Here is a 19,299-nt window from a genome sequence, read left to right on the forward strand (position 1 = left end):
ATGGTGCTTCTATGGAATAAGAATGAAAATCGAAAGCTGAAAAATGGAATCTCCATTAAAAAACAATGTTATCTAACTTACTTTTATGTTAATTTCAACCAAAGGCAACGTTATCCACTTGTCCTGTTACAATTATTTAAATATTTTTGCATTATTACATTAAACATATACTTTCATGATTTCATGAGGGTCTGCCATTTGCAACAAGATGCAGTGACCTACCATTTATTTTGTTTATTATTTAAGTATAATTTACAAATTTCTACAAAAATTATTTTCATTAATAATTAATTTTCTACTTTATCATTTTTCGTAATTTTGGGATATTTTACTAATTTCGACATAACAATTAAGTAGTTTTTAAAAATTGAAATTCAATATTTCAATTTTCGTTCTTTATCCTGAATAAGCACCAAGAATATTTTAGATGTTGTAAAAAAAAAAAAAAAAGAATGATGCAATTTGGTGGGGTTTCCTTGATTATAAAAGTTTAAATGTTAATTCCCATTTCGGTCACCTAAATTATTTAAGAGTGAAATGGGTAAAGGTATTACACCTAAACAACATTTTTTTTATTGTTCAAATCATGTTTTAGTAAAAAAAAAAATAACATTAAAAATACTAACCTACAAGTTTCATCGTAGACGTAAAACACAGAAATAAAAAAAAACAAAAAAACTCGACCACAAAAATATAGTCGCCATTTTTATAAACACGCCGAGAAAAAGGATAGCTAAAGCAGAACAATTATTATTCATTACCCTGGCCTTATTTACTCGCCTCCCTACGAGGGCAGAGTTAGACACAGAATCAGTTTTTAATGTGGGGAAGATTCAGCTCCTGTGGTATAAAAAATATATAAATAAATAAATAAAAATAAAAATTGCCTCAGTCTAGAAAGATTTATCTTTAACTGACGGATGAAAAAAATTGAGTGCAATTATTAAACTTGTTCTTTCACAAAAAAAGTGTGTACTTGAATTCTTCCATAGCTAGCCCATTTCTCGACTCGTTTATAAAGATGGTGACTATATTTTTCGGATCTTGATTTCATTTTGGCATTTGAAGGGTATGATGAAACTTCATATAACTTATTGTTTCGAATGTATTTTGTTTTAACTAAAATATGAATTTTATGTAAGTTGTTTGGGAACCATGTCAAAACCATGTCAAAACCAAGCTGTCTCAAAATAATTTAAGTGATTAAAGTGGGAATTAACCAAGTTTAGGAACCATAAATGTTTTCCTGGAAAATGTTTGTATCTTATGATAAAAAAAAAAATTTATCCCGAAAAAATATTTTTCAACGTTTCTTTTTGCCAAGCGGCAGCAGTAGGGAGGGTTGTAGTTCGGGGTTGTTTTGTACACGGCCAGTCAGTGTGTGAGGCATGTTTTGTGGTGGCGCACCAGAGTCTGGAGAGGGTAGCCTCAAATCGGTCCACTGGGTGCAGTCGGGAATGTGGCCAAGGTTGGGGGTTGTCAAGCATCGGGAAGTCACTCTGGTGATCTCAGGACAAGCGATTTTTTGTTGTTGATGTTGCTGCTGTTTTTGTTGCTGCTGCTGTTTCTGCTGATGCTTCTGCTGTTGCTGCTGCTTCTGCTGCTGCTGCTGCTGCTGCTGTTGCTGCTGCTGCTGCGGGGGTTTGCCTTTGCAGTTCTGGGTTGTTTCAATCTGTTGAAAGTTTGGGTCAAAGCATTCAGTCGAAAACAAATCTAGAAAAAGGGGAAAAAATTTTTACAAAATAAAAAGATGCAAAAAAAAAAAAAAAAAAATCCCCCATAATATTAAAAAAAAGAAAACATTTTCTAAAATATCAAAATGAAATATCATCGAAAATATATTTTTTTTTAAATTCCCAAAAATATTTTTTTTTAATTTCCTCAAAATATTAAAAAAAAAAATTCCCCCAAAAAATTAAAAAAAAAAAAATTCTCCAAAATATTTTCAAAAAGTCCCCAAACTATTAAAAACTTTCTCAAAAATATTTTTTTTAAATTCCAAAATATTTTTTTTAAATTTCCCCAAAATATTTTTTAATTTTACGAAATATTTGAAAAAATAAATAAAAAATTATCCAAAATATTAAAAAAATATTCCCCCAAATATTTTTTTTTTAATTTTCGAGAATATTAAAAAAAATTCCTCAAAAATGTTTTTAAAAAGTTCTCTAAAATATACATTTTTTTTTAATTTTTCGAAATATTTAAAAAAAAAATTATAAAAAATTCTCCAAAATATTAAAAAAAAAATTCTTCAAATTATTTAAAAAAAACAAAAACAAATTAAAGATGAATAACATTTTTAAACATTATAGAAACTCCCGATATACATAATGCCAAAAATATCCATCAATAAATGCAAAATGTTTCACGCATATTTCTCCATTATTAAAGTAAATTAAGCCAAACTAATAACATCCTATAATAGATTTATATTTTAGGTTCGAGATATTTTCATTATTATTTTTCAATTTTTGAACTAGTCTCCTTATCTTAATTGTTATCACAAAATTTTAACTATTTTGCTCTTTGGCCTTCTTCAGGAGTTTTGGAACCGTCATGAAATTTGAAACTCAACCATTTACTTGAGTCTCCAGGAGTACCTAGGTCGATTTACATTTTGTGACATTCTTTCAATTAAATTCTTTAGTTTCTGCGTTGCTATTATTCAACTTCAAGATAACAAAATATTTAACAAAATTTGGTAAAAAAAAGAAACTAGTTTTAGTCAAATCCTTAAACGAATGTGTTTATTAAATTTGCACAGCTAGCAATGAATATGCTATTTCCAACTTAAGCTATAGTAAGGAATCTAAATGAATAAATGCAAACAGTTTTTAATGCTTTTCTTTTAAAGGCATTCTTTGGTTCCTTTTCTTTTGAAAAAAAAATGTATTTCTCGAAATATTAAGACCTCCACCTTCCCGGTTATATCTAACAGTAAGTTCATATTTACTGATTTGTATTGTGATTAGATTGAAATATAAATGGATATACGAAGTTAAATAAAATAAGAAAACAAATAATTGTCAATTTTTGTTCAAACGTCACGCCAATACAACAGCCGGTTTCCTGCATTTCTTATACTCCTCCATATCTCATATCCTCCAGCAATGCTTCAAGAACAGTCAGGAAAAAGTTCTTTGAATGCCCACTTTGCATAACTATTGTTTAAACAGTTCACAATAAATTAATGTTTGATGTTATGCATTTGGAATCATATTGTCCTATTTTTACTATATAGTAGCAGGGAGACCCGACGTTGCCCGGGATTGAATGATATTCAACGAATGTTTCACATTCCCATATTTTTCTTTTCATTGAAATCAGTTAAAACAACCATTTTTCAATTAAATCGATTGATTGCTTATTCTAGTTTGAGACCCATTGCAGTGCACCAGTAGGAAGCTTCACATGCCTCCCTGCAGTTACTTAATTCAGTTGTTGTCTATATTGCACTGTAGAGAACCTACTGTTGATTTTATAAAATTATTTTTTGCATATGATGACTTAAATTAAAGTTTAAAATGCAAAAGTCAAGTATCATGCTTCAATTGTGCTCTAAATAGAAACATTAATTTCGAATACGCCCCTATCATATAAAAGAACCTACTGTTGATTTTATATGGCCCTACTACTTGTGTGGTGATAATGGCTTGAATTTAATTTTCAACTGAAAAAGTCAAGTATCATGATTCAATTGTGCTTAAAACAGAAACATTCATTTCAAACGCGTCCCTGTCATATCAAAGAACCTAATGTTGATTTTATATATTGGGCCTTTTGACTTGTGCAATGATAAAACTTGTCAAATGCACTTGTGATGTTAGGTTGTGTAAGGTGTTAACTTTGGTCAAAATCGCCTGTCTCTTCATTAATCAGATTATTTCGATTATCGATACTTATCGAAGATATTCTGATACAAAACCTATCTAAGAACACTGCCAGGCTAATAAAGTATCTTCATATGAAATTTCATAAAAATCAGTTCCTTTGTACAAAAGTAGAGTTCATCGTAAAGGAAGCATCGCCTGAAGAGATCTCTAGTTACTTGTAACTGGCTGACAGAAACATGCTCACAAATGTGTAGTGAAATAAAAATGCTTATGTAAAACAAATAAAAAGTATATCTTGCTCTACTTTGGTATTGAGCACTAAAGTATGAACCTTGTTAACAATTCATCGGTTACTTTACCTCTGGGAAATATTAATCGGGAATATATATATATATATATATATATATATATTGTTTTAACAAAATCAAGACATCAAAGAATGGATTGATAGCAACAAATAGTGTATTTCATCGTTAGTTACAATTGTTTCAAGACTATTCGGACAAATTCAAACATTATGTCGTTTGAAAATGTTCATAAGAACAGCCTTTCGTAAGACTTATTGAATAAAAAAACACTTTAACAATGAACAGTATGGAATCCATTTTCATTATAAGGAAAAGCATGAGAAAATATTTTATCTACATCTCATCCTTCCAAAGTTTTTTTTAAAGATTTATATATTTACTTATTTTCATATCTAAATTCCAAAGCTAAATACTTCTCATCAGGTGATGATATAATTAAATTATATGTAATTTTTATTCCTCATCTTTTATTTAATATATTTAATTACTCCTCTTAACAGTGTTGAGCTTTCTCTATCTCGATAAATTTTTGTTATTGATATATTCTTTGCTAGCTTGATTTAATACTAGCAAATGTACTTGTCGATAGTTTCAAACTTCTGGAGTATCAAAGCCACAGCCCCCCCCCCTCAAACGAAATATATTATGTTCCCCATTATAAGTGAGCCCCATTGGGCCCCACCACCATTGGTGTGAGTGAGTGATGTAAACCCTAAAAACCTCCTCCTTTCCATGGTTGGGTTATCATAGAAAGTTCGGTAGCTCTACATCAAACGGTGTGAGCGTGCATAGGGTTCCCATTTAAAAGTGACACTTCTGTTGCCTCCACCCTATTGATGGAGGCTGAGTGGTGGAATCCATCAAAAGCTCTTCCCACCCCATGGTACATATGTAATATGTTATGTATCGCCTTTTTATACACAATTAATTTGTAATATGTTCTGTCTTCCTTTTTTATATATAATAATGTCTATGTGCGTCTTTGCACTAACGTGTGTGCTAATTTTTGTAATCGTCCCTTTAAGGCTCACATCCATCTTTCCGCATGCATCTTTCTTATTCATTTATATACAAGTCTTATATGCAGTTTATATACATTTATACAATCGGGTGTGTATACATGCAGTCAAGCTTATTTAAGGACCCTTAATCTACCTCAGTAGTTCTTAACTGTGTGTGTGTGTGTGTGTGTGTGTGTGTGTGTGTGTGTGCGTGCATAAATTCACGTTAAGAGATCACCATACCTTTTTTGTTATCTTGTGTCTTCTGGGATGCGGTTCTTCTCGTCACTGATTGATGAACTGTAAAAAGCATCTCGTTGCAACACAATACATCGGAGCTGCTTCCCAGCTGACTATAACGTGACTGTTTTCAAGCCTAGTGTAAACCAGTTATTATCGAAATGAATTACTGGTTGAAATAAAGAAAGATCCGGATGGGGGGGGGGAAACATGGAGTTCCGGCTGCCGTGAACAGTTTTCTCACCAGTGAACATGACTCAAGCTTTCTTGCATTTTTTTTTTTTTTCATCAGCGCATCTTTCCTCTGGCCCTCCTGGTCTCCAAACTAACTCAAGTTCGACTGTCTACTCTTCAACACCAATCAGTTGTCTACTCTTTTTTGACTTTTCAAAAATCCCCATGTGCGTTTCTATTTATATCAGGGTGTATGTGTGTGAGGTGGTAAAGACCCCCATTAACCTGCCTGCACCAAAAACACCCCAACTCACTTTTTAGCACTTTTGTCAACGGAAGGCACTAAGTCTGATATGTAACAAGTAAATCACGTTACTAACACACAACAAGTTATCCTGCCATATTTGATCACTTTAAGATTGTAAATCAAACGGTGTGAAGTGACCCACCCTTGCCCTTCCCCGTTGGTGGATGTGACGCATTTTTACTTCTTGATACATCTTCTATCATTGTATGTGGTCAGTTTAGTATAATAGTAAACCATATAGGAGCCTATTCGTGTACAGACAGACAGACAGACAGACAGACAGACAGACACATAGATGTTGAGCTTTATTATGTATATAAGGTTATTTTATGTAAATATTTTAAGTATTTACTTCAACAATGCTCGATAGGTAAGTAGCGCTAGTCAGTACGTTTTGAAAATATACATGGCAATTAAGCTACACAGTATTTTTTGCGTTTCATCCTCATGAGGATTAGTCAGGCTATTGCTATCGCCTGACGAATCCTCACAAGGACTAAATGCAGAAAATTCTGTGTAGGTTAATTGCCATATCTTTTCAAAATGTACTACTCTCTCTCTCTCTCTCTCTCTCTCTCTCATATATATATATATATATATATATATATATATATATATATATTGTTTTGTTTTAAAATATAATTATACACTGACATGTGTTTCGTTGTCTACGACTCATCAGAGTGGTTGAATCTAGCGAGATTCAGAATTGGGACCCCATGGTAATGAGCCTAACCTCTTTATCTGCTGGTCTATCTTGCCAACTCCCCATGTGGGGATACCAAATTGGTTAAAGGGAAAATTATTCTTAACTTGCATTTAGGTAAAAATGCACTTTCGTAAATAATTGAATTCATTCAAAACGTATCGCAAAAACAAAAACAAATAACATATATATATATATATATATATATATATATATATATATATATATATATATATATATATATATATATATATATATATATATATATATATAATCTTGTTATTGAAAATTTATTGCAATTAAAAAAAAAACACATTATGAATCTGAAAGGAAGGTATAGAAAATTTTAATTATCCGACAAGGAGTACAAATAAATAAGTAAATAAGAAAAACCTTATTCCATGGAGTTTCGAAAAATGCAATTCTTCCCGTCAGAAGGAAGAGGTTTGCAAAATATACAATAAATTTTGCTGGTTAATGCATTGAATGAAACTAACAAAATGAAATTAATCATACTTGCATTCAAAAAGTTATTTAATAGTTAGTGACAGTTTATAGGGATTAACTGAGATTAAGAAAGCAGGAAACGGAAAAAGAGAGTAAAATGATAAAAATCCAATGAGAAAGAGGGTAAAAATGTATCAGAGTTACTAGGGTTAGAAATTGGTATAAGTGTGCACATACCAGGTAATTATCCCCCAACACATATTCCTAGACCCCCATCCCATTTCTTTCTTTCTTTATCTAAACTTACCTGAACTTTTAGGAAATCTGAGCCATTATAACTTAACCCCTACCCAATGAACCTTTATATCCGATCAACCTCATACAGACTCCCAAATATTAAATCAACCACATTTTTAGGAACATAATTTACCATACATCTGCCTAACTAATTATACTTATTTATATATTCTACTGTTATTTTACTTTTTATTTCTCTATCTGTATTTATATAATTACTTACTGAATCTTATTGTATATCCTTTGCTATTATTATTATTATTATTATTATTATTATTATTATTATTTTATTTTGTTTATTTATATCCTTCTACATGCATATTGTCATAGTTTCAGATCCTTTTATATTGATTCCATTCATATCTTGCAATTTTTAATTTACTTAATTTCTTAGAAACCTTTTATAGTCAATACATTTAAATAGATAAATGCACTTAAGTTGGATGTAACTAAGCTTGCTTTGAGAGGACGCATCTTATTTATTGCAACCAACGCCCCCCTCCCAAACCGCATAGATCTTTAACGTGTCAAACTCCATATGACATGTATCCAACGACTAACCGCTATAGCTACAGTCCACAAGTTAGCACCACATTATTAACTGCTTTTCTCTCTCCTCCTGTTATTTCTTATTCCTCTCTTTCTCTCCCTCTACCTCCGCCTTCAAAGTTTTACGCCCTTCTTTTTCACCCTCTCTCCCTCTCCTTCTATTCCTATCCGTGTCTCTGGTTGAATATTTTAAACTCCTCCTCGTCCCTTATCACCTTCCAGTGTTTCTTAAATCTTTAAACTTAACTGTTGTCGAATTGGAATTGAAATTCTTTTTCCTTTTTTTTTTTTTTTTTTTTCTTCTTCTAATATCGTTTTTCTAATCATCATAATCATTTCTGTAAAGGCTAGTGAAGTTACTGGGTCGTTGATAGGATTCGGTAACCGAAACATGTGTAACAAAGCAGATAAAACGGTAATGTTATATATATATATATATATATATATATATATATATATATATATAGCTTAATGAGTTAGAAGAAGAGGGTGAGCGCAATTCTATAAGAGGAGACTTATCGTTGCCCGGGTGTTTGGAGGTGTATACTGAACAAAAAAAAAATAAAATAAAAAATAAATAAAAATAATGGCCTTAACATTTATTGTTTTGGGCTAAAATCAAGTTATTAAGTTAGATCCATGTCCAATGAACCTATATCTAAAATTTCAAGTGGTTAGACCCCAAATTGTCGGAGGAGTTTGGTAGAGTTCTCAAAAGTAAAATCGTTGAACTTTCACCCCTAAACAGCCACATTTCTGGCCGAAAATGGATCACATCGATTTTCCCAAATCTCATTACCATGTATATCAAATTTCGAGTCTGTAGACTAAAAATTGACAGAGTTATTACGTAGGGAAATGTACACACACAGACACACACACAGACAGACACTTTCGCTTTTATATATATATATATATGAATATATATATATATATATATATATATATATATATATATATATATATATATATAATACACACACACACACACACACAAACACAAACACTATTACTACTACTGACATGTAAAGCGGAAAGAGCTTTGAACTTCTTAACGGTTTATTTATCTCTCATCACATGTCAAATGTATTGATGGTGATATTAATAGATTGTGTGTACCTATCAATAGTTGATGGTCTGTAATGAGCGCCGGTTTCGTTGCTGTAACCGTTTGGCACGAAAGCTTTCAGGATTGCGCGCGGCGGCGGCAGGCCTTTTACGCGCGCGGACAAAAGAAGCGTCCACGAATAGCATAAATATTTTAGTTTTGCGACTGATTCGTTTTTATTGATGCTGTCTCATAAGATGGATGGTCAAAAGAAGAGCTGATAACGCGATCGAGATGAATGGTGAGAGAGGTGGGGGCGGTGGGATAAAGCGGAGGATGAAAATAGTAGGCGGCGGGTGATAAAACAAAAATACGAAATAGAATGTAGACGGAATGACTTATTTCCTGAAAAGGTACGTAACACTTTGAGGATGGCAGGTGGAGAAAATTAAAATAATACTTACAGAACGTCTATATATTTCCGTCTGCCTGCTTCCCTCCGGACTACAACTTGGATGTCTTCAAGTCTAATGTTAACAAATTCCTAATGAACCGCCCCCCTAATTAAACACTTCATAAAATCTCCTCACTAACGTGATGTACTTGCAATAACCCTTATCCCTGAGTGGCTTCCGGGCCTTGATAAGTGGTGATCACTGTGTAAAAATATATATATATATATATATATATATATATATATATATATATATATATATATATATATATATATATATAATTCCGCTTTAAGCGTTGTTGTCTTAAGAGGTCTCTAGTTACTAAATACTAGAAGACCGAAACATGCTCATGACTGTGTAGCAACAAATTACTGCTTATGTAAAGACAAATTGAAAATGTAACTTGCTCTACTTCCGTATTGAGCACTACGGTATTAACCTCGTTATATTTCACTGGTTACCTTACTTCTGTAAAATAACAACTTCAAACTATATATATATATATATATATATATATATATATATATATATATAGTTTGAAGTTGTTAAAAAGGGAAAAACGTGACGTCTTTGATGTTACGACCACCGTCAAACCGGGGGTGACGTAGGTTTAAATTAAGGCAAGACAATCGAAAAGAGGAGATGACTTTAGAAAATATCGGCGAAAAAAGCGAACCCTCCCTGTAGAAAAGTGCCCAGTTGAGGGTGAAGAAATTAATGTTTTTAGCCAATATTTCGGTATTTGTCATCTTCAAAACAATACTGATCTTGTGTAAATCCGTCGCCTCAGTCGAAAGTTTTAGGCAGACATGCAAACATACATACATACATTTATATATTAGTAGCTCAAATTTTCGACCCGAACTGATTTTTAATAGCTTACACTATCTCTGAATATCCTTTATATAAATTTTCAAATGTTTAGACCAGACATTTTTTGAGTAATTTGGTAAAGACCGCAAAGATCAAATTTTTTAAAACTTTGACCCCTATTATGACCCCTCACCATTTATTGTTTGGGGCTCAAATCAAGTTATTAAGTTAGATCCATGTCCGAGGAACCTATATCTAAAATATCAATTGTTTATATCGAAAATTAGCGGAGGAGTTTGGTAGAGTTCTTAAACGTCAAATCGTTGAACTTTGACCCCTTAACTGCCAAATTTCCGAAAACTGATTACAAAGATTTTCCCAAATCTCAGTACCCTGTATATCAAATTTCGAGTATGTAGACTGAAAAATGACAGAGTTATTGCGTAGGGAAATGTACACAAACAGACAGACACTTTCACTTATATATATATATATATATATATATATATATATATATATATATATATATAATTTGGAAATAGACATTTGTCATTCATTATATATATATATATATATATATATATATATATATAATGAATGACAAATGTCTATTTCCAAATTTAATTATGTTAACCATCTTACAATTTATTCTTAAATTCATGAAATTTGGAATATAGACTTTTGTAAGTAATTCATTATATGCTTTGTGATTACATTGAGTTTCTTAAATAAGGATTGGTAGATATAAAAAGTAAATAGAAGTGAATGAAGAATATGTCCATAGTATATATATATATATATATATATATATATATATATATATATATATATATATATATATTAGTGTTGGGACGATTAATCGGAATCAGGAATCAAGAAAATCGAAACTTTTTAAGGTATCGGAATCAGAAAAAATTGTGCCTACTTTCCGATGCCAAAAACGATTCCTGTAATTGTTTATTCTTTGGATTGTTCATGTTTGAAACATAATTTTGTATTACGCCTACTAAAGTTAAAATGGTAAATGTTTTAAACTACAAACAAAATTAGATCATCGACAGAAGTGTATTTTTACGTTCACAAAAATATATCGAGTGGAGTTTTACGGTGATCTAAAGAAGAAAAAAAAAATCAGGCAAACTCTATAACTAAATATTAAGTAATTTTTAAAGAATCAGAATCGGGAATTTAAAACAGAATCAGTTAGAACTGCACGCCTGTGGAACTCTGTTCCGTCTGCCTGCTTCCCTCCAGACTACAACTTGAATGTCTTCAAGTCCAATGTTAACAAATTCCTAATGAACCGCCCCCTTAATTAAACACTAACGTAATGTACTTGCAATAACCCTTATCACTGAGTGGCTTCCGGGCCTTGATAAGTGGTGATCACTGTGTAAAAAAAAAAAAAAAAGTAATTGTACTAGAATCGGGAAAAATTTTGGAATCGTCCCATCTGACCTATATCTATTTGTTATAAAAATAGAATTAGAAAGATGACTCTCTCTACCTGCCCCATTCCCTTCTTTGTCTCTGGCCTCCGCCCTCAACTATGTCTATATCTCTCTTTCTTCCCCCTTCTCTTTTTTTTTTATATAACCATTTCTACCTCATTTTACTCTTATCTCTCTTTTTTATTTTTCTCTCTTTTTCTCTTACCACCCCTTTTCCTGTACGGCACAATCACGTTGAAACACCGGTTCTCGCCAGATCACCGAAGTTAAGTAACATTGAGCCTGGCCAATAACAGATGGGTGACCATTTGGGAAGGCTAGGCGCTGTATGTACCTTCTGGGAAGATTGGGCGTGGGGCCAACACCCTCACCCTGTACAAAGAACTCCTCGCTACAAAAACATCTACAAAAAAAGTTGTAGAGGGCCTATGCCCCTCCAGGAGCTCAAGGGCTATGGATGGGACCCCTTTTCCTGATTTCATTTGGTATCTTTATTTTAACACTGTCTTTTTCCTTGATCCGTTATTTAAAAAAAACAAAAAAATAACGTTGCATATCTTGACTTCTCCACAACCTGATAATTTTTCTTGAAGCTCCAATTTACCCTTGACATTTTTATTCAAATTTTCGATTTCTCGTGGGTTACCAATGCATTTTCAAAAGACCCATTTCGGATTTTTCTAGTTCTGGATTTTACCATCTTTCCCATTGGATTTTTAACATATCCCTTGTCTCCCTTCTTTCCCGTTTCTTGCTTTCTCAATCCACTTGAATATGACGTTTTTTATGCAAATATGATAAACTTCATATTATTTGTTTCCTGTGATGCATTGACCTGCAAAATTTATTGTATATTTTGAAAACCTCTGATGGTCATGTGGGAAAATGCACCATGCTCGTTTTTGCCCACTTAAAAGACACGCATGTCAGCATTGTTCAAGTCGTGGCTACAAGGGGGGACTTTGTGGTAAAAATAATTGCAACACTCCCGCTGCACAGCCAAGTGGTAAAAACCACAGAAAACCGCCAGGACGTTTCCATAAAGCCACATCGAATTCAATTTTTTGCCACTTTCAACAAAAACTTTGAAGCCAGAGAAAATATATACTTGTTGATATAAACAACAAGCCAGTGAATTTTTAGTTTAATACTGCTACGGATATCACTTTAATTTTACATCCAACGTGGGAATTGTTGGGAAAATTAACTCTTAAGGAAACAACTCATGTTGCTTACGATACAACTAACTGGTGAGTTAACACGCAATGTCTCTTTTAAAGGAAAAAACAATTTTCAGATGTGTAGTATGTTTTTAATGCATCAACCCTGAATTTTCTTGGTTTGGATTTTATTGAAGAATTTCATCTTTTCAATGTTTCCCTAAACTCAATTTTCATTTTTTTCAATATTAATGCTACAGCGAATGCTAAAACATATGTTAAGAACAAGGAAAAGTTCAGCGATTTTTTTCAAGAAAGTCTTGGATGTTGTTCTAAAGTTAAAGCGACTTTAAAACTGAAGACTGATGCAAAGCCAGTCTTCAAACCAAAGTGTCCGGTACCATACGCAGCTTTAGCTACAGTAGAAAAAGAATTGGATCACCTACAACAAGAAGGAGTAATCCAATCTACAAATTACTCATCCTGGACCGCATTTATTATTATTGTGATGAAGGCTAACGGAAAAGTACGCCTATGTGCGGACTTCAACACAAGACTAAATGACAGACTAGAGACACATCAGTATCCTCTACCCATGCCAGAAGATCTGTTCTCAAAACTCAACAGTGGAACTTGTTTTGCAAAACTGGACCTTGCAGATGTATATCTACAAATGGAAGTTGATGAAGATTCTAAAAGTCTTCTCACTATTAACACCCACAAGGGATTATTTCAATTTAACCGCCTTCCATTTGGGGTCAAGTCAGCTCCAGCAAAGTGTCCAGTACCATATGCAGCTTTTAGAAAAAAAATTACATTGCCTAGAAGAAAGAGTAATCCAACCTACAAATTACTCATTCTGGGCAGTACCTATTGCCATTGTGAAGAAGGCTAACGGAAAAGTATGCCCATGCGTGGACTTCAACGCAGGGCTAAATAGTAGACTGGAGACACATCAGTATCCTCTACCCATGCCAGAAGATCTGTTCTCAAAACTCAATGGTGGGACTTGTTTTGCAAAACTGGACCTTGCAGATGCATATCTACAAATGGAAGTTGATGAAGATTCCAATCACATATTTTTCCTGATGAAAGTGAAAAATCTATTGCACATGCATCAAAGTTGTTGACGTCTACTGAACGAAAGTATAGCCAAACTGAGACAGAGTCCCTAGCAATTATCTACGTGGTAAAGAAATTTCACAAAATGCTATATGACTGGCATTTTACTCTCACAAACTTGATAAGTATTTTTGATTCCAGAAAAGGAATTCCAGTTTATACAGCAAACGACTTACAAAGATTGGAAACTATGCTTTTAGATTACGACTTTTGTATAAAGTACCAACAGACAGCAAAATTGGTCAGGCAGATGCGTTATCAAGACTCATCAAAAAGTAGTGGAAGCCACAGTCATCGCTTGAAGTTGTCTCTGCACTTGTTTCTACAGTGAGATCACTGCCTGTCACTTCAGAGATGATCCAAGAGGCTACAGCCGCAGATCCATTATTACAGAAAGTTCGACATTCCGTCTCCAGAACAAAGTTCTCAAGCAATTCCACTATGGACATCATGAATTAATTGGATGGAAACCTTGGCACGCAGCTATGTGCATTTGCTAAACGTGGACAGGCAATTAGAGTAACTTGTAAGGATTTGTGACAAATGTCAACTAGTTGTGAAGTCTCCTCAGAAAACAACATTGCATGCATGGCCTACCCCAGAAACCCCTTAGTCACGACTACACATGGACATTGCAGGACCAATTAATAGACAACATTACTGAATATTGGTTGATGCTTACAGTAAGTTTCCAGAAGTCTTCCAGATGAAGCATACTACATCAAATGAAACTGTAAAGAAACTACAAGAAATTTATACCAGGTTGTGTATTCTTGAAATCTTAGTTTTTGATAATAGTACTACATTTACCTCAACAGAATTTTCTGACTTCTGTAGACAAAACAGTATTCAGCATCTCGGATCTCCACCTTTCTATCCACAATCAAATGGCCGAGCTGAACGCTTTGTGGACACACTTAAAAGAGTACTCTTGAAGTTAAAAGGGAAGGAACTACTCGAGAGATCATAGAAACATTTCTAAGTAGTTTCAGAGCTACCCCAAATCCAAATTGCCCAAATGGAAAGTCTTCTGCTGAAGCACTGATGAACAGAAAAATACGTCTGCCAATGGATACTATTTGTCCATCACCAAATAATCTTCCCAAGATAAACAGGACGATGGAAAACCAATTTAATCGCCATCATGGAGCAAGTTCACATAAATTTCTCCCAGGACAACCTGTTTCGCAAAAGAGTACTTCAATTGTATAGAAAAATGTACACAAGGTCACATAGTAGTTGTTCTGGTAATGTAATCTATGATGTGGATGTACAATGATAAATTTTCGTCAAACATGCAAATCAACTTCGTCACTCATATCTTCACAAGAGACAATCAAATAACACAATCATTCCATTAAATTGTTTTACTGGACACATTTGAATTACCTCAAAATGTTCAATCAACATGCAGTAAACAAAAGTGCAATAGGCTGACATATCCTCATGAGTATGAAATGTGGAAAATTCTGTGTAGCTCAATTGTCAAATATATTTTCAAAACATTGTATATATGTATTATGCATGAGTATATTATATATATGTATTATATACGTAAATTATTTGTGTATATATATATATATATATATATATATATATATATATATATTTTACAAAGGCATCACCACATTATCAAGGCCCAGAGGCCACTCAAGGATAAGGGTTAAAGAGTGTACAGTAGAAATTGGTCAATATAGTAATCATTAGTAATGAAAATTTGTTAAATTTGATAACTTATATGGAACGGCTCATCAAGAACTTATTTACTTTAGACTTGAACACAACCATATTGTAGTCAGCCGGAAAGCAGGAAAACGGAAGACAATTCCACAGGCGTGCAGTTCTAAGAAAGAAGCTTTGTTCATGGAATGAAACTCAACCACTTCATTTCATTTCAATGAGAGTTTTTTTTTAAATTCATTGAATTACAGTTTAATTTATTTGCTCTATCTTGCATATCGAGCAATTCCTGTTTAGATGGGATAACTTATAGAATATTGCTGCCAGTAATACTTTTGTAAACCTACAATCTCACGTTTCCATAACAACTGATTGTTAAATAAAAACTATTCTGAAGTATATATATATATATATATATATATATATATATATATATATATATATATATATATATATAGTTCGGAGTAGTTTTTATTTAACAATCAGTGGTTATGTAAACGTGATATTGTAGGTTTACAAAATATTACTGGCAGTAATATTCTATAAGTTATCCCATCTAAACGAGAATTGCTCGATATGCAAGATAGAGCAAATAAATTAAACTGTAATTCAATGAATTTCAAAAAACTCTTATTGAAATGAAATGAAGTGGTTGAGTTTCATATCAAAGAATTTGTATTATTCTAAGCAAGACAAAGAATGTTTTAGAAAGTTTATCTCCTTAACCTATAGGGTTTCGATGTCTACCATCTCATCAGAGGAGTGAAAATATTAGCAAATAGTTATAAAGGTATGCACCCTATTTGCTAAAGTCAGTGAGACATGGAAAGTCAAAGTGAAAATAAATTTATCAGAAGTTCTGTAGCAGGAGTATTTGTAGAAAAAGTAATATACTATAAAATAAAATACTCCTGCTACAGAACTTCTGATAAATTTATTTTCACTTTGACTTTCCATGTCTCACTGACTTTAGCAAATAGGGTGCATACCTTTATAACTATTTGCTAATATTTTCACTCCTCTGATGAGATGGTAGACATCGAAACCCTATAGGTTAAGGAGATAAACTTTCTAAAACATTCTTTGTCTTGCTTAGAATAATAAAAATTCTTTGATATGAAACTCAACCACTTCATTTCATTTCAATAAGAGTTTTTTGAAATTCATTGAATTACAGTTTAAATATATATATATATATATATAAATTGTTTGTATATGAATATTTCAAAGTTAGTTTGGTTAATTATTCATGATGATGAATCTTTTTTTTTTTAAATGAAGGTCACCACTTATCAAGACCCAGAAGCCACTCGGGAATAAGCGTTATTTTGTGTACAGTAATCAATGGGATAGTGTTGCAGTATTCATTAGTATTGGAGATTTGATATAGTGCCATTACTTAGGGGGGGCGGTTCATCAGGAATTTGTTTATATTGGACTTGAAGACATCCATGTTGAAGTCAGGAGGGAAACACGCAAGCGGTAGGGAGTTCCACAGGCGTGCACTTCTAAGAAAGAAGCTTTGTTCATGGAATTTACGTCTTGATTTAGGCATAGATAAAGAGTGGGGAAAATTTTTGACAGTGGTTTCAGCTAGACGGGTGTTTATCGTGAAAGATTGGCGACGGGGGGACCAGAGATTGGAGCTCAGACGAGCACCTTCAGTGGTGATAATGATAAAACAAAGATAGGGTCACAGCGTCACTTCTGTGGGAGAGAGGTTGCAGGGGGAAAAAAGCATCCCCCCACTAAGCCACGAAGTCTATTTTGTGCTTTGTCAAGGCAGGATAGGCTGTGTTTAGCTGCTCTTACCCAGATGTGGCAGCAGTATTCCATCTTTGGACGTGCTTGGCTTTTATATAGATAGAGAATTGCATCAGTAGTGAGATATCTTCTGGAGCGGTAGAAGGATCCCACCATTTTTCCAGTGACCTTGGCAACAGACTTGATGTACGTGTTCCATTTCAGATCAGGAGTAAAGGTCAAACCCAGAAGCTTGTCAAAACATGGGGCCTCCCCTAGATAAGAGCCATCCATTTCAATTGATGCCAGATGGGGATCAGAGCGTTGATGATGTAAAGATAGGTGCTTGGTTTTAGATGCATTAAAAGTAAAAAAAAGTAACCAGCCACCTCTTCCCCCACTGTACCAGGCGCTCGAGGTCAAAGGAGAGAGAATCAAAGAGAACTTTGTCATTTACGGCCTTTGATGTGTTGCTGTAGATGGTCGTGTCATCGGCATAGATGTCAACGAATGATTTAAGTATGTGTTTTGGGAGATCATTGATGTAGATCAGAAAGAGAGTTGGGCCCAGGATGGACCCCTGAGGGACTCCAGCATTAATACTGCGGGCCTCTGATGGATTCGAAAGTACTCGCGTCTACAGTAACTATGATATGGCATCACCATCAGCCACTTTTTACCTAAGGCAAGAAAATTTATTAGAGGACTGGAAAGGATCCAAACCTGAATAAGTAGACATGAATTGCATGTGTTATTCAACGAAATATATATATATATATATATATATATATATATATATATATATATATATATATATATATATATATATATATATTGGATGTATGAGCATCATTTTTTAGCTAAACAAACATTATTAAAGAAGAAAGAAAGCTTCTGTTAATATGACTAAAATTTGCATTTAATAAGAAAGGGGTTGATATGCCATAAAATCAAGACAGTTGCCCTATCAAGACTTAAGAGTCTAGTCTACTCTACTATTTCATTCAGGTTTGAGTGAGGAGAGGAGAGATGGATTCATACCTTTCCCAAGAGTACTAGTGAGAGTAACTCAACAGCATCAATGGAACTTGAACACTGTTTGCCGAGTCCACAGTCCACGCCTTTAACCATTACACCACTTTCACGGCCACAACTAGACGAGAAAATTATACAAGAAAATTTTACCTACGTTAAATACTATGTTATGTATTAGTATCTGTTTATTTTATTTATTTTTTTCAAAATATTTTTTAATTGCAAAGGCAACCATCTAAATCTAACGTCTTACAGGCTTGCAGGCGCATAAACTCTATAAATACAGTATAAATAAAATATACAGGGGACCCACTTAAAAGTAGCCCGTCCTCTCTAATCTTTCTCTTAACAATCAACTGACACCACAAAACAAAATGCAATCCTTTTTCCGACAAGATGGCACACGTCTCACAGATTACTGACACAAGTTCATGACATGTTTACAGAAGAGAGAACAATAAGCACAGGGTTATGGCCACCACGTTCCCCGGACTATATGATTTTTATCTTTAAAAAAAAAGTTTATGCAAATGTATATATACACATACACACATGTACTTATGCATACATACATACATATATATATATATATATATATATATATATATATATATATATATATATATATATATATATATGTGTGTGTGTGTGTGTGTGTGTGTACTTTTTAAGTCATCATTCGCCTGAAGATTCATGGAAGTCCAAAACGTTTGCGACTATGGCAAATTTCTTTTTACACTCGAACAGAACGTTCGAACATTGACCACATGGAAAAAACGGATCGCAAGAAAAACAATTATCCCTGCTGTTGAATGAAACATGCATATATACATACACATATGTACTTGACCTATATATACATATACGTTCGGAACTTGATGCTGATCCAACTCTCATGGAAACAGTTGACAGCATAAAGCATATCAA

General features: G+C 33.2%; 1 protein-coding gene across 3 annotated transcripts in view; it reads right to left on the reverse strand.

The window, feature by feature from the left end:
* Positions 1-438: 438 nt before the first annotated feature.
* The window catches only part of LOC145242974 (protocadherin beta-15-like), a 444,195-nt gene continuing 425,334 nt past the window's right edge, over positions 439-19,299 (reverse strand). For 2 of the 3 annotated variants that reach the window (XM_080106082.1, XM_080106081.1), the window contains one exon: positions 439-1,713. In XM_080106082.1, the coding sequence (XP_079962208.1) occupies positions 1,304-1,713 (410 nt within the window). In that variant the 3' untranslated portion in view covers positions 439-1,303. The remainder of the gene's footprint in view (positions 1,714-19,299) is intronic. The other variant, XM_080106085.1, reaches the window with a different exon arrangement.

Source organism: Euprymna scolopes, chromosome 21 (assembly GCF_053919585.1).
Source record: "Euprymna scolopes isolate OS-2025 chromosome 21, ASM5391958v1, whole genome shotgun sequence".
In the NCBI taxonomy this organism is placed as follows: Eukaryota; Metazoa; Mollusca; class Cephalopoda; order Sepiida; family Sepiolidae; genus Euprymna; species Euprymna scolopes.